This window comes from Balaenoptera physalus, assembly GCF_965194825.1.
Source record: "Balaenoptera physalus genome assembly, chromosome: 4".
Lineage (NCBI taxonomy): Eukaryota > Metazoa > Chordata > Mammalia > Artiodactyla > Balaenopteridae > Balaenoptera > Balaenoptera physalus.
The window spans coordinates 146634832-146660368 of record NC_138891.1 but is presented as its reverse complement, the minus strand read 5'-3'; the positions used below and the strand labels follow the sequence as shown (position 1 = coordinate 146660368).

Genomic DNA, 25537 nt, shown 5'->3' with positions numbered 1-25537 from the left:
TTTACTGCACAGGGTAACAGGTGCGCCCCTCCCAGTCATCCCAACACAGCGGAACGATGGAGCAGACTGGCTGGTGTCCCCACCCTCACTCACCACCCCACTCTCTGCCTTCAGCCACATCCTAGGCAACCAGTTCATTGCGGGGACAGAGACCCGGCACGAGGCACCTGTCAGACCACGGCCCTCCTCCACGGAGCCCCACCCCCAGGATTAACACTGATCCTGCGGAGGCACGAGGGGCCCTGGGGAATCTCGTCCAGCCCCTGCTCACCCCCCTCTGCTCCGCGCACACACACACACACACACACACACACACGGGACAGTCCTCACCTGCCCTGGGGCCTCCCCACCTGCAGAGCCCTCCCTGCAAACAGACCTCCCAGAAATGCAGTTTCTCCCTGGATTCAAATGCCCTCCTCGGGGAGGCCTTCCTTGCCCACCCTGGTGAAAACTGCAGCCTCCCCACCCCAAATCTACAAGTGTTTGCTCCCTGTCCCTCTTCGCTCCCGGTTTCTCTCGATGCACTTATCAAAATCTAATGTTCCGTATGTTTCTATTCAGCTGGCCGTCTGCTCCCCCCACTGAGGACGCACGTCTGTGACGGCAGAAACTTCTGTCCTGTAACATCTCCAGGCGGCCGCCTCACACACGCGTCACGGCCCGAGTGTTCGGGGAGCCCTTCTGCGAATAGAGGAACGGCCACGCTTGCCCTCAGCCCGGCCCTCCCCGCCCTCTCCCATCTCACGGGGCACACGCAGCAAATCCTGGCGCTCAGTCCTGACTCCTGGCCATCCTCCAGCGACAGCGACAGCGATGCCCTCAGTCCTGCTCCGGACCCGCCTCAGCCCCAGCCGCGTCTCAGCCCCGCGGCCGCCGCCCTGCATCCAACCACGTGCTGCCCGCAGCGCCTGCCCCGCTGCTGGCCTCTGGCTCACTCTCCCGCCTCCCAGCAGCCGGTGAGTCTTTAAGGGCACCAGTGGTCAGAGCAGCAAGACCTCCAGCGGCTCCTCACCACACCTGGCGCAGAAGCCCAGGGCCCAGCACACCCGCCCGGCCAGCCCCGGGCTGCCTTCCTGGCCCGTCTCCCAGGGCCTGCCCCCCGCGCCATGACTCACCAGGCTCCCTCCTCTGCGGCCCCGGCCCAGCCAGCCCGCCAGGCTCGACTGCTCCCTCCCCGGCCACAGGGACGGCTCCTCCTGACCCCGATTTGCCTGCCCAGAGGCATCTCCTGACCCCCAGTCTGAGGTTACCTCCCCAAAGTCCCAACCTCCCTTTGTCTGCCAGGCGTTAACAGAAGGCAAATGGACAGAGCAAATGGCACCTTTCTTTACGACAGAGCCTGGAAGTGTAACAGGTCAACGGACACGGCCGATACTTCAGTGGCTCTGGTACCTGGGACGCCGAGGAGAGCAAGGTGGGCTCGGCCCCTGCTCTCGTGAAGCATCACGATGGACAGCTAAGCCAGAGCCGGCCACGGCCAAGGGAGTCCTGAGAAGAGCAAACAGTTCAATTCAGTACACGCTGACCACCAACTGCATGCCAAGTACAACCTCGAAGGGCGGACCATCGACGAGGGAGACAGACACGTAAACCAGAACACCAAATAAACCAGCCCTCCCAACACGGGTCTAAACCGGTGACCCTGTAGGCAGTTCAGGTCCTCCAAGAAGCAGACATCGTGACAGGATCAGACGTGAAGAGATTTAGGTGGGAAAATGGGGAGGGCCCCGGAGGAGGCTGGCGAGCTGTCGGATGTGACTGCAGAAGGAAGAAGAAAGGCAGGCGGGTCGGGCAGGAAAAGTCCTAGGCTCCAGGCAGCCCTAGGAAAGTTGCAGGCCACGTGGGATCCTTGAGCCAAGGTCCCTGTCGGGAGTCACAGCCTCCCAGGCATGCGGCAGCTGCTGTACTCCTGCGGCAGGAGTCATGACCTCAGTTGTGGTCAGTGTGGACCCGGACCCCAGCAGGGGAGGCCCAGGGGGATCATGGCCACTGCGGCGCCGGATTAGACTGGAGTCTTGGAGCTCCACCCGGCGGGGCCAGACGCCCAGCGCACTCATCTCAGCCTCTTTTCCTCCTAGGAGTTCAGAGCAACAAAGACCACATCCTGGTTCAATGGCTCCCCGAGGCACAGGTCAGTCCTCCCAGGGCTTCACTGAATCTGAAAAACTATTATCAAAAAGTTAAGTATCCAAGCCAATTACGGAGGATTCTTGATTTAAAACTGAGAATAAGCACCATGCTTGGGTCACTCTTCTATTAATTCAGCAAGCGCTCAGTAAAACGCCTAAAATATGCTAGGCGCTGAGGACATGACGATGGGCAGATCAAACTTCCTCTGGAACTGCTCCCTATGAAGTGGCAAAGAAAAGCCAAACAAACAATAAACACAGAATTGTATAAATCCTGTAAGAATGTGCTAAAGGAAGTGCTACAGGGACAAAAAGAGCAGGCACCTAACTTTGGGCAGGCTGTTCTCAGAGGAATGCAGAGCTTCAAAGAGAAAGTGAAGTTTAAACTTAAGTCTTCAAACGAAGGAAGGAATTCAACACGTACAGAGAGCTGGCAATGAACAGCATGTGCAAAGTTTTAGGATATTAATGGAAATCCTAGTATTGATATTCTTTTAAAAATTTATAAATCAAAATTCTTTAAAAAGACAACTGCACTAGGAGGATTTACTATAGAAAGAAAAAAATTCTAAAGGGAATACACCTGAATCATGATAATGGATTCTGCGTGAAGTGGGATGGACGTACAAGCAGCTAATCAGTATGTACAATTTTTAAAGATTTTCAAACACGTCTTTTATAAACTGAAACATCTGATTGCCCTTAAAAATATAAACAGAAATCACATTATACCAGGCAACAGCTAAAAAAATGTTACACAAGGTAAAAGAAATACCCGTTGACATCTAGGTATCTCCTTAAAAGCTCTGTTAGTGTTGCGTGGTCTGCTAGTTCTCAAAGGTGTTGCCCTCAAGAACCCTTCACACTCTTAAAAATTATTGAGGACCCCAAGGAGCTGTTGTTTCTTTGTGCGTTATCAATGTTTACCATATTAGCAACTGAAACGATGCAATTTTTTAACATTTAATTAATTTTAAAAATTTTATAATAAACCTACCATGTTAACATAAGTAATATTTTAAATTAAAAAAATAATAGATTTCCAAAGCATTTAGTGAGTACAGGTATTGTTTTACTTTTACAAGCGTCCTTAATATCTGGCTTCTTAGAAGACAAGTGGATTCTCCTATCTGCTTCAGCATTCAGCTGGCTGCAGGATATGTGGTTGAAGTGGTGGAAGAAGCAAATCCTGTCTATGAAGTCTATGAAGCAAAGCCTCACACACACGTGGGTTAGAAAAGGGAGGAGTATTTCAGCAGCCTTTTCAGATCACTGTGGACATTCTGCTTTGATACCACACCAAAACTAGGCAAGTGGTAGTTTCTTAAACGACAGTTGCAACGTAGAATCTAAAACCTTGTCAATGAACTTTTCGTACTGCAACTTTTCATTGCAATCCATCGGTATATCTTTGAATGGATCTTTTACCCATGCACGAATTTGTAACATGATACACTGTTCATTTGGAAAATGCTGGTTCACAGAATTACGCAGCTCTTCCTAACGTTGACACATTTCACTAAATAATATCAATAACTCACATTCATTAATATTGCCACTGATCCCATCAAAACAAGTCTTTAAGTACTGAGAGGCTGTCAAGCTCATGGTAGCAGATAAAAGTTTAAAATTTTTATATTTTTGCTTGAAAGCACAAATATTATCATTGGCTACAATTTCTGACAATTGTTCTTCATTTCTCAGAAAACGTCCACCAAATACCCAGCTCTGAGTAACTGCAGCTTGTCTGTCACTCACTTTTTCAAGTAAAAATCACGCTCCACAACAAACGTGGCCTGTTTGTTCTGCAGCACAAACTGCATAACAGAGCCGTTCACAGGCCCTGGACCTCTCAGTGTGGCAGACGTGCTTTACGTGCACCTCCCATTCCTCACGAGGAGACCAGAACAAGTACTCAGGATTGAGATTTAAGAAAGTTAACTGTTACTGCTTCAGCAAGAAAGGATATGTCTAAGTCAAAGTGGCACTGTTTCTACTGCAAGTGGGGAGGCGGTGAAGAATGCACTGACTGTCAGTGCGATTTGGGGCCCTTCCCTCACAGTTTCCGCCAAGGCACCAGTAGTTTTATCCATCACTGCTCCTGTACCATCAGTACAAACATGGAAAACAGAAATGACGTCTTAGTATTATTATAAAAAAACAGTTTTCCCTCATAGGCCCCCAGCAACCGTCTTAGGGAGCCCGAGAGGTGTGTGACCCACTGTATGGGAACCACTGGCAGATTATTTCCAGAAGAAAACACAAGAAATGGTACCACAGGCCACGGGTGGGAAGACGCCAGAGGTAGAAGGGGCGCTCACTCCAGCCTACATTTCCTTTAAATTGTTTCCTTTCTCTGCAGTGCGTATCTACGTTCCTATTTTAATACACCGTTGTGCGAAGCCTTATGACCAATGGAGAAGCAAAGTTAAACCTGACCGCTACAGCCAAAACCTTACCTAGCACCCAGCAGGTACTCAATAATTACTGAATGAATGGATATATATAAATAACAAACACAAAAAACAAAAGGTGGCAAGAACTCCAAAAGAGGGGGCAAGGTGATGAGAATTCTGAGAAAGGAGCCTCATCAGAGAGGATCAGGAAAGGGTCACATAAGACACTTGGGCTGGGCTTTGACAGATGAATGGAATTTGGACATGAGAACTTTAGTATACCACAGAATATTTAGGAAGCACAACAAATGTTTATCGATGTGAAGGCAATGTCAGGCTGTCATTTTGAAAACTAGGAATTATCAATATATCACAAATTTTAGAAATTAAAGACATTTAATGAGGAAAAACGCTTTTTGTGAAAAGAAGTCCCTTCCTCTACATCCACAAATGGAGCTTTTCCCCCTTCTGGTCAACTCCATCCAGGCTGGAGCCCCTGCACTATCAAACTGCATGAAAACAAGAAACAGACTGAAGTTAAAGCTACAGAATAGACCTATTAACCAGAATGAAAAAACAGGAGTGGGACAAATGTAACCTATTGTGTAGGAATTTCCTCTCTAAACCTCTGCAGGCAACTAAAACAAAGAACAAACTTCACACCATCACCCTTGGTTTTTTGTGGGGTTTTTTTTCAGGTTTACAAAAAATTTATTTGCAACAACAGAGATTTCCCACACATCCCCTACTGTTTACATCTTGTATTACTGTGGTACGTACGTTCTAATTGATGAATACAATTGATACGTTATCATAACTAAAGGCCGCAGCTAACATTAGGGCTCACTCTTTGTGTCGTACAATCTCTGGGTTTTGACAAACGTAGAATGACCTGTATCTACCTACCTACCATTACTGTATCGTACAGAGTAGTTACACTGCCCTAAAGATCCCCTGTGCCCACCCAGTCACCCTATCATCCTCGTTTCTAAAGCAGTTCAGCAGCAACAGCCCCAAGATACTGTACAGTACCGAAATTAGTTGTGAGGCATATCGAAGGTAATTTCAGACAGTAATAGGCACAGCGTAAGTGTTTGGGAATTAATTCTTCTAAATAAAAATCAAGATTATACCTCTAATAACCTCATTTTCACCCACAGATGCTTTGAGGAGCCACATACGTGAATTCTCCTGAGTATTTCATGGGGTGGGGGGGCTTCTAAGAAGAGTGAGGTTCTGTGTACCTCCACCCGTCACCCTCATCTTAATTTGAAGACCCCTAAGTCACGACGGGCAAAACAGCCAGGAAAGCTAGGCAGCAAGACCGCGGCTGTGCCTATTTCCCTCTGGAATGAGGAAGCCCACCAGCCTGCTCTATGGGGAGAGATGAGTGTCCAAAGACCAGAACCATCCCTGAGGATGAACCCCAATTTCAACAATCAGTGAGAACCCAGGGAGGATGCTGGAGAACAAGGCCACGTGCGAGTTATGAATAAAGGCAGGGGCGTATTTTCTACTAGTCAAGGCTGGGTACGGGCTGAGGGGACATCGTGCAGGCTTCTCCAGGTTACCCTGGAGTCTGTCACTGACCCCCGTCTCCATGTGGGCAGCTTTTTGTCTGTGTTAAGCTCCCTCCTCCCTCCAACCTGCCTCGCATGATGTCATCTCGAAGTTTCAAGCAACTCCTCATTCAGACAAATGTGAGTGCCATGAAGGCACCCTATTCCAACTTGACTTTATTCTAACTTAGAAGTTTCTCTCAAACGGGGTGCGGGGGAGGAGGGGGGAGAGACACAGCACGTAGGGCAAAGGGAGACCCACTTTCTACTTCTACTTGATGAAAATATAAAAATGATAATGACAATGACACGAACTTTGGTTGCTTTAGGAGCGTGCTTCATTAATAACACCCTCCTTTAATGACGCAAATAAAACCTTACCGGTGTGGGCATGGGACAGGCCAGGGCTCCTGCCTCCTTTGCTGCACTGCACTCCGCTGTCCCCTCCCCTCAACACTGTCTTCTCCTTCCTCAGCTTAAGCTACGTTTCCAGGCTCCTATCCACCTATGCGTAATCTTGTACCCTTCACCCAACTGTACATCCTCTACATGTGTCTAAAATGACAGCAGCATAAAAGGATTCAATAGAGAAGCATTACTTTTGTTGAAGTACTTGTCTTTATGTGTGTTCTGTCACACAAATCATGAAGCTCTCAATCTTATCTAACCATCAACTCCTAGAAAGAACTTCAACATCCAACCACAAAACAACAAGGAATTGAGGGAATAACTAATACACTGGAGCAGAAATTAGGAGCAATGTGCAAAAACATATTTGAACTTGTGTAAAATCTAAACGGCATCTACATGATTTTTCCCTCGATGAAGAACTATAACAAACTCAGGACAGCAGTTACTGTCAGAACCATCCCTAATCTGAGCTTTTCAGATTTTCCAGGAGCAGCTAATCACCAAGAAGTCTCAAATCCACCCTTTTCCAATTGCACTTCCATTTAAAAAAACAATGCCACACGTCACAGAACGTTTAAAAGTTTGGATGTTGAATTCAAAGCGGTTGCATGTAAATGCTGTATTATCTGTAAAACAAAGATAACGACGGAACCTACCTCCCGCAGGCTGGTGAGCAGTCAGTACAGTCCGGTGCATATTTATTAGACAGTGGTAACAAGTCACTACCCCAACCGGAGCGGAACTTGAACTGGGTTCAGACTATGGAAAAAATGGCTGCTGACAGTTGAAAACGCATTTAAGTGTCAAGAACAGTTAAGCATTTAGTTGCTTCTCTTCAAGGGCTACGAGGCCTCCCTGATCCCGGACAAGAACTAACTCTGTGCGCCGACAGCCACGCGGAGTTCAGGACACGAGCCTTGGGGTAACAGACGGAGGGGTAACGCCACCACGCCTCGGAGGCCTAATCACTCAGTCTACTTTAAACAAACAACCACTTATTGAATATGCTTTTTTAATTTTTAAAAGTTCCCTAAAAGGGGCTAACAACCTCGTTCGAAGTGTTCAGTGCTTTGCACCTGCTAAGGCATTAGGCTCATACAGGCCCCTAGAGGCAGGTGCTGCGACCACCCCGTCTCGGAGGAGGAAACCGAGGTACGCGGGGCTGCAGCCGGCGCGGCTGCCAGGGCGCTGACCCGCGGCCCTCGGCTGGGACAGCCCGCTCGGACCGAACGGTCATCCCCGTCCAGGTTCCCGCGCCTTAGGCCAAACCACCCAAAGCGCGGCCACCCGCTGGGCGCCGGAAGCCGGACGGGGGTCGAGGTTCGGGTGTGAGGGCCGGGAGGGGGCCCCGGGCCCGCGGAGGGTCGGGCGGGGGTCTGGGAGGAGTGCCGGGCGGGGGACCCGGGCGCCGGGACGCTCACCTTCCGACAGCTCCAGCTCCAGCTCGGCCAGGCTCTCCCGCACCTCGGCGGGTAACGGCACCGCCTCCAGCGGGCACCCGCGCTCGGCCATGGCCCCGCCGAAGGACGGCCGGTCGTCCGGCTCGCGCCGGGCGGGGTCGGGGTCTGGGTCGGGGTCGGGCCGGGCCGAGCCGAGGCGGCGGCACTGGCAGCGGCTACGTCGCTCCCCTCTGCCCGGCGACCCGCATCGGCCCGTGGGGATCGCAGGCGGCGGGCAGGGGCGCGGCCCCGGCGGTTCCACAGAGGCGCGGGCACGAGCACGGACGGCTCCTCCGGCGCCGCCACCGCCCCGCGCGCCCCCGAGCGCCCAGCCGGCCCTGTACGGAACGCGCGTGCGCGGCGGGAAGGGCGAGAGGGAGAGCGCGGCGAGTCGCCTGCCAGGTGGGAGGCCGGGCCCGCCCAGCAACACCAGAGGCTCGCTCCCATTGGCCGCGAGGCCGCGGCGAGGCCGCTCTGGGCTCCCATTGGGAGAGCGGGGAGAGCGTCACTCCCGAGAGGCTCTGCGCCGAGGGCTTGGATCGTAGATAGGCAGGAACGCGGGCTTGCCTCTCAGCGGGGTCACCTCAGTGTTGTGGTTGCGGGCACGAGACGCCCCTCATCCCCGGTATTGGGGTCGCGGGCCTCGGTCCACGGCGACCCCGCAGGCCCTGGTCTGGTGTCCGCGCGGACGAGGCTGCGGGGTGCGCTGGGCTTGCGCTGGGGCGGGCGGGGGGCGTCCACACGCTTTCTCCCCAGCACGCGTGGGGCTTTTCACGACTCTCGGGAGTGAGCTTCGACACCCTGGGCACCTTTGGACGCGTCCTTCGTAGACGCGCTGTGACACGTGTGTTAGCCTGGGGGCTGGTGGAGCTGAACTGAGACACCACGCCCCCCCGAACACGCACGCACCCCGAGAATCCTGAGGGAGCTGTTCCCCAGTGTCGGCGGGAAGCGTATCTGCCAGGTGCGACGGTGGACTGTAGTGGACGCGAATACCCGGCCCTGTCCGCAGAGGGCCACCTTCCTAGGTCGTATCCTTCTTGAGGTGACTGAGCCGGCCTGGCCATTGGGCCCAGCACACAAGGCCTCTGAGAAGCAGCGCTCGCTCCAGAGCACGGCAGGCTGCCTACAGCTTAGCTGGGCCTGCATGGCCCTCCCCTTCCTGGGCTCAACCCTGTCTCCTTCCCTTTCCTTTCACAGGTGTTGATGCCATATAAACTTGTACCCCAAACTCTCTCTCACCATCTGCTTCTGGAGAAACCATCCTGCAACAGTTGGCACCTGGGGTTTAGATGGCAGGTGATAAGATGGGGTGACTCACTCACCACTTGTGGGTGGAACTCTCAGAGCCCCTGGCACAAAGTGATCTAATTGTTAACCTTCCACCCGTGTAGAAGAGTGAACCAGAGAAGTGAAATGAATACCCTAGAAGCCTTTTACGTATGATGGAAATATTAGCCATAAGGAAGGGTAGTGGAATTGGGTAGCTATTCCTTAACACTACTGATGCCCTTAAGAGAAATAATGGACAGTGGATGGCTACCAACAGACCACTGAAAGCCATGGAGTCTCTTCGGGTGCCTGCAAAAGAAGCCTCGTCTCCTGCATTGAGACAATACAGAGAAGGGCCAGGCTCAAGAATTAACATCTCAAAGATGGTAAACACCCAGTCAAGGCAGTTCTGTTATGCTAAGTTTGGGGCCCTGGTTGGGAAAATCTGGGCCCATGACACATGTCAGAGATCTCATGTCCGGGTAGATGCCCGCAAAGCTTTTGACCACTCGCCACCCCCAAGACTGCCTTGAACCTCTGCAGCCTGCCCACGTGGCTCACCTTTCCCCACCAACCTGTTGGGCACTAGGCATATAATTATGGTTATTTCTTAGCATAATTCAGGAGGACTATAGCCCCCTCCCCCTCAAAAGAACATATTAGTTGGCTAGGGCTGCAGTAACAAAGTACCACAGACTGGGTGGCTTAACAGAAATTTATCTCACAGCTCTGGGGGCTGGAAGTCAGAACAAGGTTACAGGGCTGTGAAGGAAGGATCGTCCATCCCTGTCTGCGAGCTTCTGGTGGTTTGCTGGCAATCTTTGGTGCTACTTGGCTTGTAGATGCATCATGCCCATCTGTGCTTTCATGTTCACATGCCTTTCTCCCTATGTGTGTCTGTTTGTGTCCAAATCCCGTTTTTAAGGACACCAGTCATTGGATTAGGACCTACCCTAATTAATTCATCTTAATTTGATTATCTGTAGAGACCCTATTTCCAAATAAGGTTACCTTCACGGGTGCCGGGGGATTAGGACTTCAACATCTTTTGCAGGGACGCAGTTCAACCCGTTACAGGTTGTGAGAACCAGCCAACTGCCAGGAGCTAGGGAAGTTTGTGTGGGGCTGGATTATAAGTGTGCTTGGTGAGTGGTGGTCCCCAGCATCCTTGTCTAATTCACCAGCGTGACCCCTGCAGAAATCAGGAGAACTGGAGCATAAAATGGGGTAGAAGACTATTATGAGCAATCTTCTAAGATACGGGATTTAACGCCCAGGCAAAGACTAGTAGCAAACTCCCTGAAAGGATGCTCCTAAAATGATGCTGTATTTATTGCTATATAACAAATTACTACACACTGGGTGGCTTGAAACAAGAGTCATTTATTATCTCTTTAGGTTACTGTGGGTCAGGGGATAGTGGAGATGGCTTGTCTCTGTTCGACAGCATCTGGGGCCTCAGCTGGAGCAGCCTGAAGGCCAGGGGTTGGAATGATCTGAAGGTTCATTTACTCACATGTCTGACAGTTGATGCAGGAGCCTGGATTGGGGGTGTCAGCCAGCATACCCACACATGGCCACTGCCTGTGGTCTAGGCTTCCCCACAATGTAATGGCTGGATTCCAAGGGCAGTTGTCCAAAGACAAAGAAAAGCCATGGCCTTTCTGTGAACTAGCCTCAGGAGTCATATACCATCACTTCTGCCACTCCCTAGCTGTTAGTAAATCTCACCTATATTCAGGGGAGAGGCATCAGACTCCTTTCAAAGAGAGAAATTTCAGAATTTGCAGATATATTTTAAAAACACTACACGTAGAAAAAGCTATGGCCCACAGTAAGCAAAGTTGAAATGACAATTGCTACAGCGGACTGATGGAAAGGAGTACAAGGGTCAGGGATGTGGCTGTGCTGAAATTTAAATACTCTGTGCTTCCTGAGACCCACCAGATGATTATATTCCACATAAAGGCACAAATAACAAATTTTTACAAAAGTCCAAAGAAACTGATGAAAGGGGTACTGATGTCACTAGTCAATGGTGGCTCACCTTTTAGGTGAGAGCTGACAGTAGGAAAGGCTGCTCCAGAACGGCACTGGGGACAATAGGATCCTAAAACAGAAGAGGCCAGGAAGCAGCACGGAACTGACAGAAGTCCGAGTATCGCAAATTACAATGGCCAGCAAGGTGTGCATGGCAGCCAAGGGAGCCTGACCTGCAGAGAGCCGCAGAAATGCTTCATAAAACACAGCATCCCTAGAGGCAAAACAGATGGGCAGTTGAAGGCACAACCAGCAGAAAAAAGTCAAGGATGGATGACTAGGAAAATCAAGCTGGTTGCCCAATATAAAAAATCAGGATCCCACAGCCAGTTTCTGGACCTGAGCCAGTTTTCAGACATGGAACTGAAGAGGTGGCCAAATACCAAGAAGGACCCTGCAATATACCACAAGTATACACAGAAATGAATCCCAAAGGCCTTTCCTTTGATAACTACACCCAGGGAAAAGTGGCTAGCCAAACGTTTTGAAGATTGATGGACACAAGGTCTGAACTGACTTCGACATCTAGACCCCTGGATCATCACGGATCCCCTGTCAGAGTGGCTCATGTGGTGCCCAGATCATTAATGGAGTCCTGCCCAAGGTCCAGCTTACAGTAGGTCCACTGGGTCTGTGAACCTGCTTGGTGGTCATTTCCCTGTCCCAAAGTGAATAATTGGCATTGACGTACTTGGCAATTAACATTACTCTCATTTTGGGTCCCTGACCTGTAGGGTTAGAGCTATCACAATAGGAAAAGACAAGTGGAAACCTCTAAAACTGATCTATTCCTATCAGGATCATAAAACAGCATCACATCTGGGGGTGGGAGGGATGGCAGAGACGGGTGCCACTTTTAAGGATCTAAAGGATACAGCATGGTGGTCCCCAAAACCTTTACTTCACCAGCATGATCCCTGCAGAAATCAGAAGGATCCTGAAGGATGAGAGTAGCCTGCAAACTCAACTCAGTAGCAGCCCCGAGAGTAGTCTCTGTGTCAGACGTGGTAGCTGGCTGCTAATCCAGTGTGTTCTTTTCTGTCCCTATCAGAAAAGAGGATCAGAAACATTTCACATTCACGTGGAACAAAGATGCGGTTTTGCCTGAAGCCTGTGTTACCTCTCTTGCCCTCTCACAGTCCAAAGACTTCACCGTCCTGAAGAACATCACGTTGTTCCATTACATCAATAACATTATAAAGATGCTGGAGACATTGGTAAAATACAGGTGCTCCAGAGAGTAGTAGATAAACCGTATGAAGATTCAGGGACCTGCTACACTTATATTTTTAGGAATCCAGTGGTCAGTGGTGCCCTAAGGCATCCCTTCCAAAAGAAAAAGACAATTATTGCATCATGCACCTTCAACCATTTTTTAATAAAGGAAGACACTGTTGGGCCTCTTCAGGTTCTGGAAGCAGCATATTCCACACCTATAAATACTGCTCTGGCCCAAACACTGGTTGACTTGGAAGACTTCCAGGTTTGAGAAGAGCCCAGAAAAGTAAAAGTTTCTGTCACAGGTCGAGGCTGTGGTGCAAGCAGTTCTGCTGCCTGGGCCATACGGCCTAGCAGGTGGTACTGGTGGTGGGGAACAATGCAATGTGGAGTTTCTGGCGCATCTCAGCAGGAGATTCACAAAGCAGGAACCCTAGGTTCTGTGATGCCACTTGAAGCAGAGAATTATATATGCCTCTTGGGGGAAAAAAACCATCTTGGTGTGCTTCTGTGCTCTGACAGAGATGGAACATCTGAACTTGGGACACCAAGTGACCCCGCAGACAGAACAGTGCTTTGTGAGGTGGGTTCTGCCAAACTCACCAAGTCATCAGGTCGGTTCAGCCCAGAAACAGTCCATCACCAGGTGGAAGGAAGGAGCACATTCAAGACTGAGCATCAGACTGTTCAGAGGTCACAAGGGAGTGCAAAATAGGTGGCCCAGACCCACATGGCATCCACTGCTGTTGTATCAGAGCCTCTCTGTTCCTTCGCATCTATGACCATATGGGGAAGCCTTCAGAGCAAGTTGACAGAGGTGGAAAAATCTTGAGCCTGGTTCACAGATGGGTTGGCTTGGTATGTGAGTTCAAAATGAAAGTGTACAGCAGCTACATTACAGCCTCACTCAGGGCTGGCCCTGACAGACAGTGGTAAGGATATGCCCTCCCCGTGGGCAGAGCTCCTAGTCATTCCCTTTTCTGCGTAAGGAGTGGCCCAAGGTGAGAATATACATGGACACACGGGCAGTGTTGGATGGCCTGTGTGACTGGCTAAGGGTTTGGAAGGAAAACAACTGGAAAACTGGGGACAAGGAAAGCATGTGGGAAGACATACTGGGATAGGCGCCAAGCAGGATGGTCTTGGTATAAAATATTAATGCCCACCAGAGAGCAACCATGAAAGTAATAAACCACCAAGCAGACAGAACGATTCAGCCAGTTGACCCTGGACAGCATCTACTTGGCAACCCCTGTATTGGCATGATGGGTACAACAGAGGGACCAAAGTAATGAGGTTGGAGGCTACTTGTGGGCCCAAAGCTGATCTAACCACTAGCTGACACTGAAGGTCTAACCTGCCAGCGGGAGACCAACGCTGAGCTCTGAATGTGGCTCCTTCCACTGAGAAGGTCAACCAGCCAAGTTTGCTGTATTGGAACTCTTCCATCCTGGAAGGGCCAGGAGTTTGTTTTCACAGAAATAGATTCATATTCCATATATAGGCTCGACTTTCTGCCCACAAGTGTCAGCCAACAGGGCCTTATGGAGTGGTAGTTCCTCTGGCACAGGATCCCATGTGGCATCATATCAAACGTGGGATTCACTTTATGGCAAAGGAAGTGCACAGCACGGAGTGCAATGACCACGGGATCTGCTGCCTGACAGAGCACGGGGACAGTCAGCTAAAGGCACAGCTCAAGTGCCAAACTGGAGGTAATGTTCTGCAAAGATGGGGTGCCATTCAAGACCTATACATGGCACTGTGTTCCCAAAAAGAAAGATACCTGAATCTGAAGCCCAAGGGGTGGAAACAGGAGTGGTCCCACTTAACCAACACCCCCAACAATCCACTGGGGAACTTTGTGCTTCCCGTCCTCCCAAGTTTAGATTCTGCAGGGTTAGAGGTCCTGGTCCCCAAAAGGGACACTCCCCGGGGAACACACCAAGTGTTCCATTGGATTATAAACTATGGATGATGTCTGGGAAGCTTGGGTTCCTGCGTCTAGGAACCAGCAGGTGTAAAGGAGGAGTCACTGTCTTGGTGATAGAGAGGGTAGGGCTACTCCTACACAACGGGGAAGAATGTGTAGAACCTGAGTGACCCACATGGGTGCGGCTCGGTACTCCTTTGCTTATCTGCGATTGAGAAACTAGAGAATCCAACTTGCACACGCAGTGGAAGAGTCTGCCTCTTGATTTTCAGACCCCTGCAGTCTGGCTGTAAGGGAAGTACATGATACACGTGCTCCTAGTTTAAGGCATACACCAGTTTGCAACATTGCGTCCAACTTGAAAGACTGATTTCCAAGCTGGCGCTGATAGAGAGCCTTCAGCCAGCTGATGGGACACATGATGTTGGTTCATAAACTGGCCACTGTACATGAGAGCAAGGAGAGACCAAAGAGACACAGACACTCCAGATCAGCAGGTTTAATAAGCAGGGAACTTACGAGGTTTGTCCTGGCGGCCAGAAGATGAATAGATCTCCGCACACCACTGCCAGAATCTTAAGAGCTTATACAGAGGCCTTGACTGGGTTCAGTCATGCACACCTTCCAGATGGTCTCCACACCACCTTGCTCTCTCAAGGCTGCATCCTTGGGGCAGCTGCCAGTGTGGGGAGGGCAAGCGCAACGCACAACCCAAGGATGGGGAGGGGGTGGGGAGCCTCTGATGGCCCAGGGCCAGCTCACAGGTCAACCAGCGGTCATGTCCTCTCGAAGACCTCCTCCAGCATGGTAAGACCAGTGGATTCTACGTGTGAACTCATCCTGCACTTTCATCACTTTAAAATAATGCCTGCTGCTAAGAGGCAGTGTCATGCAGAGCTACAGCAACGAACAAGACGTCTCCAAGGGCACAGAGAGTGGTGTTGGCAGATGCACTGCAGACAGGGAAGCCAAAGTCACACCTGGAGTGTGTCTATTCCTGGCGGGACCAACCACTGCGTCCTCTGTGATGGAGGAACCAGCTCACCACATCAAGGTCTCAGCCCTGGCCTCTGCGGTTGGCGGTTCAGGCACTGAGAAGTGGGAGAAGCCAGGAAGCCTTGGTGAGAGGAGGTCTTGTTGCTGAACCAGTGCAAGTATCTTTCCTGCCACCTAAGGAGAGAGGCTGAGTGACACCCACGAGCAAGTCATCCCGTCCACTGGACTGCACTTGCGCAGTGGGTGCCCTGAGGGAGGAAGGTCTTCTCACATACCCGTCCTGTAGATGACCTTGATACCACTTTGCAATCTTTCTGCCATCAAGTACTGACCAGCTGGACAGTCAATTACCCATAAGAATGCTTATGGATCAGGAATCCAGGTCAGCTCTCTTTCCATATGGAATGGAGCACCAGTGTACTATCCGAAGTTTGCCAACTGGAACTCTTCCAAATCCCATAAGCTGCGTGTGTGTGGCAACTGTCTACTTCTGGCTGAGGCCAGCACACTGTGCAGATCCAGCTGCAGAACAAGCTTGTGCTTCTTCCTGTTCTGCCAACTGGTCATAGGGAACGTCCCAGAAGACCACAGACGTGGCTGAGACAGTGAAACAGAAGATTCAGCACCATGAGTCTGACTACTGACCACATCATTTACGTACGCCTTCTGGATCTTTTCATGCCCAGCTGTGTGTACCTGTGATGGACAAAACTCCTACGCTGAAATCCTGCCCACAATGGGATGGCATTGGGACGTAGAAGCTCTGGGAAGCAGATGAGTCTGTGAGAGCAGAGCCCTCCCTTACGGATGGGATTAGTGCCCTTAAAAGAGCCACGAGTGCTTGCTCCCGCTCTGTGCTCTCCACCATGTAAAGATACAAGGAATAATCAGCTGTCTGCAACCCAGGAGAGGCCCTCACGAGAAGCCCACCCTGCCAGCCCCCGCATCTTGAACTTCCAGCCTCCAGACCTGTGAGACACACATTTCTGTTGGTTATAAGCCCCCCAGTTTATGGCACTTCGTTATAGCAGCCCAAGCTAAGACGATACTGTTTCTGGTTCTCAATGGAATGCTGCTGTTTACATCCAGTTTCATTATTTGTTGTACTTCTCTGGCTACTTTGGGATAAACTCTTGATATGGGTCCAGAAGTGATGGCATCTGTCCCAGGTGCGATCATGAAAGGTTTTACATTTAGGCTCCCTTATCATCTTTTTCTCAATACCAATTAGATGATGAATTCGATTTCAACTGGCAGGGACAACTTCCCTACCTTACCTTAGGGTCTTTGTTTAGACATCATAATATCATTTTGATGCATTAAAGACATCATGGTAATTGGTCCTAATGAGCAGGAAGAAGTACCCTAGATGCCTTGGATGGTGAGAGCTAAATTCCATGAAAAATCAGTGGTCTGTGGACTATCATGGTCTCCCTTCCAAAGTGAAAGACAAGCAGCTGCACCTTGCACTGCCCACAACTAAGGAAAGGCCCAGGCTTGGCGTGTGTGGACTTTGATATGACCACGTCTGGGTGTGCTGCTCCCACCTACTGACTGAGGAAGCTGTAGGCTGTTGGTTTCACGAGACCTGGACAAGGACCTGCAGCTCTGATACTCAGGACAAGTTTGTAGCCGGCCAGGCAGAAGTGTGGACAGCCTGGGGGCTCCACTGATGACCGCTGTCTAACGTGGCTGTCTTCTGGGACTGAGTCCTTTTTTTTTTTTTTTAATTTATTTATTTATTTATTTTTGGCTGAGTTGGGTCTTTGTTGCTGCCCACGGGCTTTCTCTAGTTGCGGCAAATGGGGGCTACTCTTCGTTGCGGTGCACGGGCTTCCCATTGCAGTGGCTTCTCTTGTTGGGGAGCACGGGGTCTAGGCGTGCGGGCTTCAGTAGTTGTGGCTCGTGGGCTCAGTAGTTGTGGCTCGCAGGCTCTAGAGTGCAGGCTCAGTAGTTGTGGCTCACGGGCTTAGTTGCTCTGCAGCATGTGGGATCTTCCCGGACCAGGGCTTGAACCCATGTCCCCTGCATTGGCAGGCGGATTCTTAACCACTGCGCCACCAGGGAAGCCCCTGGGACTGAGTCCTTAACGTAAAGTTTCTGTGCTGACCCCAGGTAGTGTCAGAATTGAACTGTAGGACACTCGGGTGGTGATGGAGAGGAGGTGGTGAATGATGAGGTAAGACTCAAGCAGGTCAGGAAGGCAAAAGTAAACCCCATGAACAGATGGCTAGGGTTCCCATAAAATTTCTCCCTCTGAGTTGTCCTTGTGCCCTGTCTACTCCTGTTCTGCGTATGGACTTGCTGTCCCTGCCCAGAACCCATCTGGGGACTGCCCAAATTACTTACTCACCATCGTTGCTTCTGACCAGAAAACTCCTCTCATAGCAAAAGTGTGGCACTAGGCTTACGACCATGGGATTCCCTGACGTCAACCCAGAAGCAGCTCAGCTACCAACAGTGGGAAGGCTGCCCTACTGCAGACCCACTTATGGCCATTTCTCCCACAGCCAGAATACATCAGCCTGGGGCCATCAGAAGATGGGAAGTGTCCCTCTTACTGCTACGCCAGATAACCCTGGAGGAATTTTTGCTTTCCATCCTATGACTCTGGGCTCTGCTGTCCCGGGGGTGCGGGGAGGCTGCTGCCACCGGTGACAGTGGTCCCCCTCTGAACCAGCAGGGATGGGGGTTCCTGCATCGGCTGGTGGGACTGATCCCAATTACTGAGGGGGAGCCTGGAGGCCGGCACAACTCGAGGACAGTAAAACCTGTATCTGTACCTGACGTCTTCACTGGGCACCTCCTCGTACTTGGTACTTCCAGGTTCAACTGTAAAAGAAGGAAAGGAAGTCCTCCAAAAACAAAACTGTTAAGGTCTCAAATCTTTCAGAAAGGACAGTGAGGCCCAGAAAACCAGGCCTACATGGTAGAAGGAAGACTCGTTGAAACAGGGGCGCAGCCCTGTTTAATGCTTGCTCTGGACGTCTCCTCCTCACCTCCCCCACTTCACACGACATGCTGGGTGTGTTAACTGCACCGATTAGCAAAGGGCAGACCCAGCACCGAGGGAGGAGTCGGGCATTACCTGGAGAGCCTGCATTACTGAGATACGATACCTCGTGGGCCTTCCTTGGTAGGAAGAATGTTTGCCCCGCATCAGGCAGGTGCATTTTGGTAACTAAGTATGGGTGGGTGAGAACACATTCTTCGTAGCCAAAGGGTCACCTGCCAGTGTGCTTTCAGATCAATTCGTCTGCTCTGCACAAGGTGCCGACTTCTGCAAGGAACTGTCCCAGGCTCCCCTGTCTAGTTTGGCGAACAGGAGGGCAGGAGGAGAAAGATGGGCGTCTCTCTCCCTTCCACAGTGATGCGGATGCATCTCCCCTGAGGGGTCAGCTCCTGCAGGAGGGGCTCTGTCCCTGTGTCCCAGTAACCGTTCTGCTGACCCGCCAGCCCCAGGGAAAGGGCTCCTCCATCATCACAGTGATCAAATGCTTGTACTGGATTCCCTTAGCTGGAAAGCCTAGCGTGGTTATGTTCTCCCACCTGGGCTGACACAGTGTCCTGTAGTTGATTCAGACGTACTGGGTCAGACCTCAGTTTGGTCATGACACTTTTTTCATCTTTCATTATGAAAATTTTCAAAAAATAAATAACCATATGCTAACTAGATTCAATCTAGATTCAATATTTTTAAAAGATTTTGCATGTTTACTTAATCCATATATGTGTACTCTTTTTCTAACGGAACCATTTCAAAGTAAATTGCATTTGTTACGGCTCCTTTTTCTTAAAAAATTCAGCATACAGCTCCTAAGAAAAGCAGCCTTCTCTCATATAACCATGACCACACCTAAGAAAATTAACACAAATTCCCCTAAAACCTGCTATCCAGTACATACTCAAATTTACCCCGTTACCCCCCAAAATGACTTTATAGCTGCTTCCCCCAATGCAGGAGCTAATTACATTCTGCACGTGCATTTGGTTATGTCCCCTCAGTTTCTTTTGACGTAAAACAGGCCCCTCACTCTTGTTTTCTGAGTAACGTTGTCTATTTGATGCAACCAGGCCAGTCACTTACAGAACATCCCTTGTGTCTCTCTCCTCGTGGTTCTGTGTCACTTGTCCCTCCATCTGTAAACTGGGGGAGACTGTGCATCTCACACGGCATTGTGCCGGGCCTGCCATGAGCTGGGGTCACAGTGGACACTCCCAGGCCCCTGCACTGTGAAAGTGGAACTTCGCCTTGGTTTTAGGACTTGTTGATGAACCCACCGTGAACTGATTATTTCGCTGGGGGCAGAATTGGTGGTTCTCTAATTGTATTGCTCCCTCTATATTAATTAGCTGGGTGCTTTACCGTGAAGAAGAATTTCCCTCATCAGCAGGTATGACCTGTGTTCTTCCACGAAAGGAGGGTGAATGTCTCTTTCTTTTTAATTATTAACCCCCATGGTAACAAGTTGCTGTGATGGTTACGTCCACTGGCGGCTTTAAATGGGCCCTCCCTCCCTCATTAGCTTAACATGGATGACATGGATATTTATTTATTCAGTATTTGATCATCAATTTCAAACGTCATTCTTCTCTAAAGTGAAGAGACATTTCTTGGATTCCTGCTCCTGGGGATGGTCAAGATTTCGCTTCAATAACATCAAGCAGAAGAACACAGAACTCAGTGGAAAAGGTGGGAAGATTGTAAAAGAGTGACCTTATGGCAGTGTTGGCTAAGAAGGGGAGAATGCAGACATGCACTGGAAAGAAAAATCTAAAATAAGTAAGCAAACATCTAAATAAGTCTAAAATCTAAAAATCGAAAATAAGTAAGTAGTGATTAGGAAAAAGTTGTTTTATATTAAAACCAAGCCCAGCAGAATAAATGTCATGTTCAAAGGTCCTAGAAACACACTGAGATACTTATAAACATACCTTTACAACAGACGTTTGGGTAAAGGACACTGGCTAGATACCACCACCAGGTACAGACGAGCACGAGTAAAACATAAAAAGATCATAATCATGAGAAATAAATATGTAGTGACAGCATCTGACAGAAAAAAAATAAGAAACCAAGCAAGATGAATCAATAGGCATGTGGCTATTTGTCTTACTAGTGCTTTAAGTTCCACTGAAAATTTTTGACTTACAGAAGTTCAATATAAATTCTAAGTCTATGTTTTATTTTTTTGCCTGTGATAAAAGCAGACTGGATAAAACAAGAAAAAAAAAACCACAGGGCTATTCACAAACACACCGGGGCTTTAATTTTATTCTTTTTGTTTTTTTGTGTGTTTTTGTTTTAAACCAAGTTTCCAGCTGTACACTTTAGAAAATAAACAACAGGAAGCCATCCTCTGCTTACCCTTCGTGGGCGGGCAGGGAGGATCAACCAACGGAGAACCGGGCAGATGCCCGTCACTCATGAGCGCACAGCTACCTCATCAAGGTAAGAAGCTAAGATGTGCTGAAATCACATAGAAAATACTCCACTTGGCTTTGCAGCAAAGCGTAAGGGCGAGAGCATCTAACTGACGACACCGGGGCTGGCGCTCAGCACCACTCAGCACACCCACATCACAAGCTCCCACAGGAAATCAAACCTCTTCCTCAAATACAATTGTCACAGGACTTTATTCACTGTTTACTCTTCTGGCAGCAGGACTTCTATGAAGTAGAATCTAAACACAAGTAGAAATGAGGAAGCAATTTGTTAGAAGGCTTCACATCTTCTAAGAAGAATTTCACAGTTTCGAAACACTATCACTGAATTAACCTTATTTTTGGTAAAAATAAGAATAGCAATTAAGATACGTAGTGGTTTACATTATGAAAGTTGAGAAACGCTGGACAAACGACATCCTGTAAACACGGTCTTCATGGTCGCTGTGAGTCTGAGACACCGTGATCCCCACACTGTGCGTCCTTCACACCCACCCCCGGGTGTCTCCACTCACAACCCTCCTTCTTATACTATTAATGATGGCTGATCAGCAGGACTGAAACTAACAAGAGTGACTAAGCTGGACCCCAGTGACTAAGCCGTCTCCTCTCCAGGACTGAACACTCCTGGGTCACTCAGATCACGTCAGAAGACAGAGGACTTTCATTACCTGGTGGTACGTCTCCCAGTCTTTGCTGGATCATTTCTAAATGGTGAATGTATTCCGTCAAGGAATGTTCCGGATCTTGAGAAGCAGTCAGGGATCTTTCTGATCTGGGATTTTCGGATGGATTGGATCTTCAAACATACAAACCAACAAACAAACAAAGAGTTGAACTCAGCAGACAGTCTGAATGCAGCCAGTGCGGAGGGGCAGTGGAGTTGGGCCTGCTGACCAGACACTCGTGGGAAATGGGGTAAACTAGGCGGTTGTTACCTTCCTATATTTTCTTTACCACAGCGGAAAAAAGAGTAAGGTTTTTTTAAGAAGTGCTACACAGTGCTTTAAAACTAACTTCTTTACAACGTCTCCAAATTAAAACAACTAAAAACTACTGTATATTATTTAATTCACTAAATCTTCACATATGAGTCTATCATCCCCACCAGATTCTGCCCAGCATCCCTCACAGGGGTCCCTTCCTCCTGCCCTCCAGCTGGGCCCAGGGAGCCCCGTCTGCGTCACTGCTCACTTCCTCTCCAGGGCAGGGAGCGTCTGACCCGTGCGCCATCCACAAAATAGAGGCCTTGGCCACCACCTACTCCTTCAAAGGTACCACCCACTCGGGCATGGGGGAGCCACAGCCAGACCGAGAACCCTTGCCTGCCCTCCCCGAATAGAACCGGGCTTCTGGGCCCTCACAGACTCACACTGCTGCACTCCCTGCCTCGCTCTGGGACCAAAACTTTCAGAACACGTTTCTGTGAGGAACCACACACGCTGGTGGGTTCCCATCGGCAGAGACGCAGGGTGAGTGGGGACACAGCCTTGCGCACGGCGGTGCCGCCCACGCTCATCGGTCTGGCCTCCCCCATCAGGGCAGTTACGCCCGAGATCGTCACACTCTTAACAAGCAGCTCATACGGAGGTCTCATCACCAACCAGAAACCATGGAGCGAGAGAGCAAACGTGAGCATTTTATCCCTGCTGGTCCGATGTCAGAGGTGGATGACACGTTCTGCTCTGACAAGCTCGTTTTAGAACCCCGGGAAAGCACGCACAGAGAGAGCAGACGACATGCCTGCACGAGCCGTCACACGTGTGTGACAAATACCACAGACACAAACTGAGCTTTCTATTCACTTCACGGGTAGGTTCCAAATACTGGAGGAGTCATAGTCGAATGAATTAAATAAATGACTCGTAATCATATTCGAGAATTTGAATAGGATTATTATTATTTGTGGTTCAGTCTGGAGAAATGGAAATGGAAATCACATCTCTCACAAGCAGCACTTGGATAAGAAATCTCATGGTCAGGAAAATGGGCTGCAAACCGTGATGAAGGTACCCAGGGCCTCAGAACATGACAGTTACAGCCATCAGGGAAACCTTTCTTCACTTGAATTTTTAAACAAAATTCTATTCTACAATTTATCCACAAGGCCTCTTAATTATGTTTTTAATTGAAAACAGTTTTTTCCCCAAATAACCGATGGATGTTTAACATTATCACTGTAACATTGCAATTGCCAAGTAAGTTGTAAGTATAAAAACACATTACGTGTGCAAAAAAACCCCCAATCCCAAAGAAAAAGATTAAGTAAAGCTAACACCACGGCCTTGCATGTATGTGTGTGTGTGCGTGTGTGTGGGGGTCACGTGTGTCCAGGGGCCCTTCCATCACAGGCGGGGCTGGGCACCCGCACAAATCTGCCCAGGGACGCCTCCGCGCATGGCCCTGTCTCTGCAGACGGGGCCCCTGCTGATGGCTACAACCCTGCAGTGGAAAAGCAGCTGAGGCACCACCGCTCACCTTTCCCTCCTGCGTGGGGACGCTTTTGGCACAGGGCCCCTGGCGTGGCTGGAAGACATGTCCCGGGTTGGTGGGGATTCGCGGGTGTCGGGTGGAGACTGCTGCCGCCGTGGCACGAGGAATCCTTCCCCCAGAATTATTTAGCAACGAAGGGATTAAGAAAAGAAAAGAATGCATTTTAGTAGGGAGGTCCATCCACCAAAATTTAAAATTTACAAGCTTTTAAGAGTCTGCATGGCAATTTCAAAACGTTTAAAAAGTACTCGTTATAAAAACTGTATTAAAAAAATCTCTAGAAGAAACCTGAGTTGTTTGTTTGTTTGTTTTTTAAATGTATGTATTTATTTATTTATTTGGCTGCGTTGGGTCTTTGTTGCTGCGCGTGGGCTTTCTCTAGTTGCGGCGAGCGGGGGCTACTCTTCGTTGCGGTGCGCGGGCTTCTCGTTGCGGTGGCTTCTCTTGTTGCGGAGCACGGGCTCTAGGCGTGCAGACTTCAGTAGTTGTGGCTCACGGGCTCTAGAGCACAAGCTCAGTAGTTGTGGCACACAGGCCCAGCTGCTCCGCGGCATGTGGGATCTTCCCACACCAGGGCTCGAACCCGCGTCCCCTGCATTGTCAGGCAGATTCCTTAACCACTGCGCCACCAGGGAAGTCTGAAACCTGAGTTCTGAGCACCTGCATTTCATTCCTGCAAGGCCAACCCTGACCCCCGTGTCTGTGTGGGCAGCGCCCTGGAGGGGCGCTCAGCACCCTGATGGAGTGAGCAGGGCGCCACGTGGGCCTGGGGTGGGTCTCCTGCACCCAGCTCTGAGGAGTGGTAAGGGCAGAAACCCCAGCGACCACCAGGTGCAGCCGGGGGGCAGGGGGTGTGGGGGGACCTCCTGAAGAACCTCGAAGCCAGCTGATTCCGAGACGTAAGGATTCACACGTGGAAATCAAAGGGGACTGGCACCGCCAGGGAAGCCCAGTGGCCATGAAGGGCGCTGCCCACTGCAGCTCCCCCAGGCAGCCCGGCTACACCTGGGCAGCGGCCCGTCAGATGGGGCAGTGGACAACCGCAGACTGGACGGGACTGAGGCAGAGGAGGCAGTGATGCTCCCAGGGGATGTGCACACTGTGAAGTAGAACTTCACTCCATTTGGGAGAATAAAAAAGACTTTTTATTGAAAATAAGCTATTGGTTGATACATTTAGCATTTCTGTATTTTTCAGTCATTATTATGCTCCTCTGAACCACTTTTATTCATCAACATTAACTGCATAAACTTGTGCTTGTTCCCAAAATAAAAACCAGTTTCCTTCAAAAACCCTTTGCCTCCTGACAAGCGCACTGGCTGAATTACTGGTTTCTTACTGTGCTTTGCGATCTCCCACCAGGCGGGCACTGAAGAAGCCCGTGGGTGGGGTGGCAAGGGGGGTACCTGGGCGGGGTGCTTGGCCCGGCGCTAGGGCTCCTCTGCAATCTACTTGTTGCCATTTCTTAACCAAAAAGCGTAACCTGCAAAAAAAGATAGAAAACATTGAAAACTAGAGCAAAACAGGAGTGAAAAGAACCAAGAAAATCCAGACGTGACCGGACCATGGAGTGAGAGCACGGCCCTCCACCCGGGCAGCCGCCAGCACCTTCCCGGCCCCGCCCCCGGCTCCTGGGCCCCCAGGCCCCCGACCCTGCCCCTCCACTCCCAGACCCGCCAGCTGGGGTCTGTCTGGTTCACCGCACTCCCTTCCATCGCTAACGCACTTGACGGGCCCTGGACAGCTGGGGGAAATGGAGACCCTCGCCCTCCACGTGGTGACGGGAGGTGCAGCGGTGTTGGGGCCCCTAGACCCCTCTCCTCAACGGCCCCCAGCAGCTCCCTCACAGCACTGCTGCCTCTGAGACCCAAGGCCCAGGAGGTACCTCCGCTTCGCGTTGGTGGAAAGACGGAGGCAGGGTTTGGGGCTCTCCCCCCGCCCCCCAACCCAGCATCTGACGTACTTCCTGGCACGGGGCACGTTCTCCGAAAATACAGAGCAGATGGACGGACGGACGGACGGACAGGTGTCAGACAGAGTGACAGGCAGGTGGGAGGACAGTCTGTGGTCCGGAGAACTCAGAGGGAGGGAGGGCGGGCGCTAAGTGCCCAGAGGCCGGGGGAGGCCTCCACCCCGCAGGGACTCCTGGCAAGTGTGCGGCTGGACCGTGTGCGGTGCTGGGTCTCTGAGGGCAATGGGACCCACA

At 50.3% G+C, this 25537-nt stretch overlaps 2 protein-coding genes across 20 annotated transcripts in view; both read right to left on the bottom strand.

Annotated features, from left to right (window-relative positions):
* DIP2A (disco interacting protein 2 homolog A) overlaps positions 1–8275 on the bottom strand; it is a 92547-nt gene extending 84272 nt beyond the window's left edge. For 18 of the 19 annotated variants that reach the window (XR_014263417.1, XR_014263418.1, XR_014263419.1 and 15 more), the window contains exon 1: positions 7917–8275. Coding sequence is in view for 11 of the 19 variants with exons in the window: in XM_082461085.1 (XP_082317211.1) it covers positions 7917–8007 (91 nt within the window). In the remaining 8 variants the exon portion in view is untranslated. Of the gene's footprint in view, positions 1–7151; positions 7763–7916 lie in introns of those variants that run through there. The other variant, XM_082461092.1, reaches the window with a different exon arrangement.
* A 6603-nt stretch (positions 8276–14878) lies between these two features.
* Positions 14879–25537, bottom strand: part of LOC309660415 (pericentrin-like) — a gene marked incomplete at its 5' end in the record, with an annotated part of 95757 nt that continues 85098 nt past the window's right edge. Inside the window, 5 exon segments of the mRNA XM_082460996.1 lie at positions 14879–21063; positions 21067–21077; positions 21510–21637; positions 23317–23440; positions 24738–24814. Of these exon segments, the coding sequence (XP_082317122.1) occupies positions 21034–21063; positions 21067–21077; positions 21510–21637; positions 23317–23440; positions 24738–24814 (370 nt within the window). The 3' untranslated portion in view covers positions 14879–21033.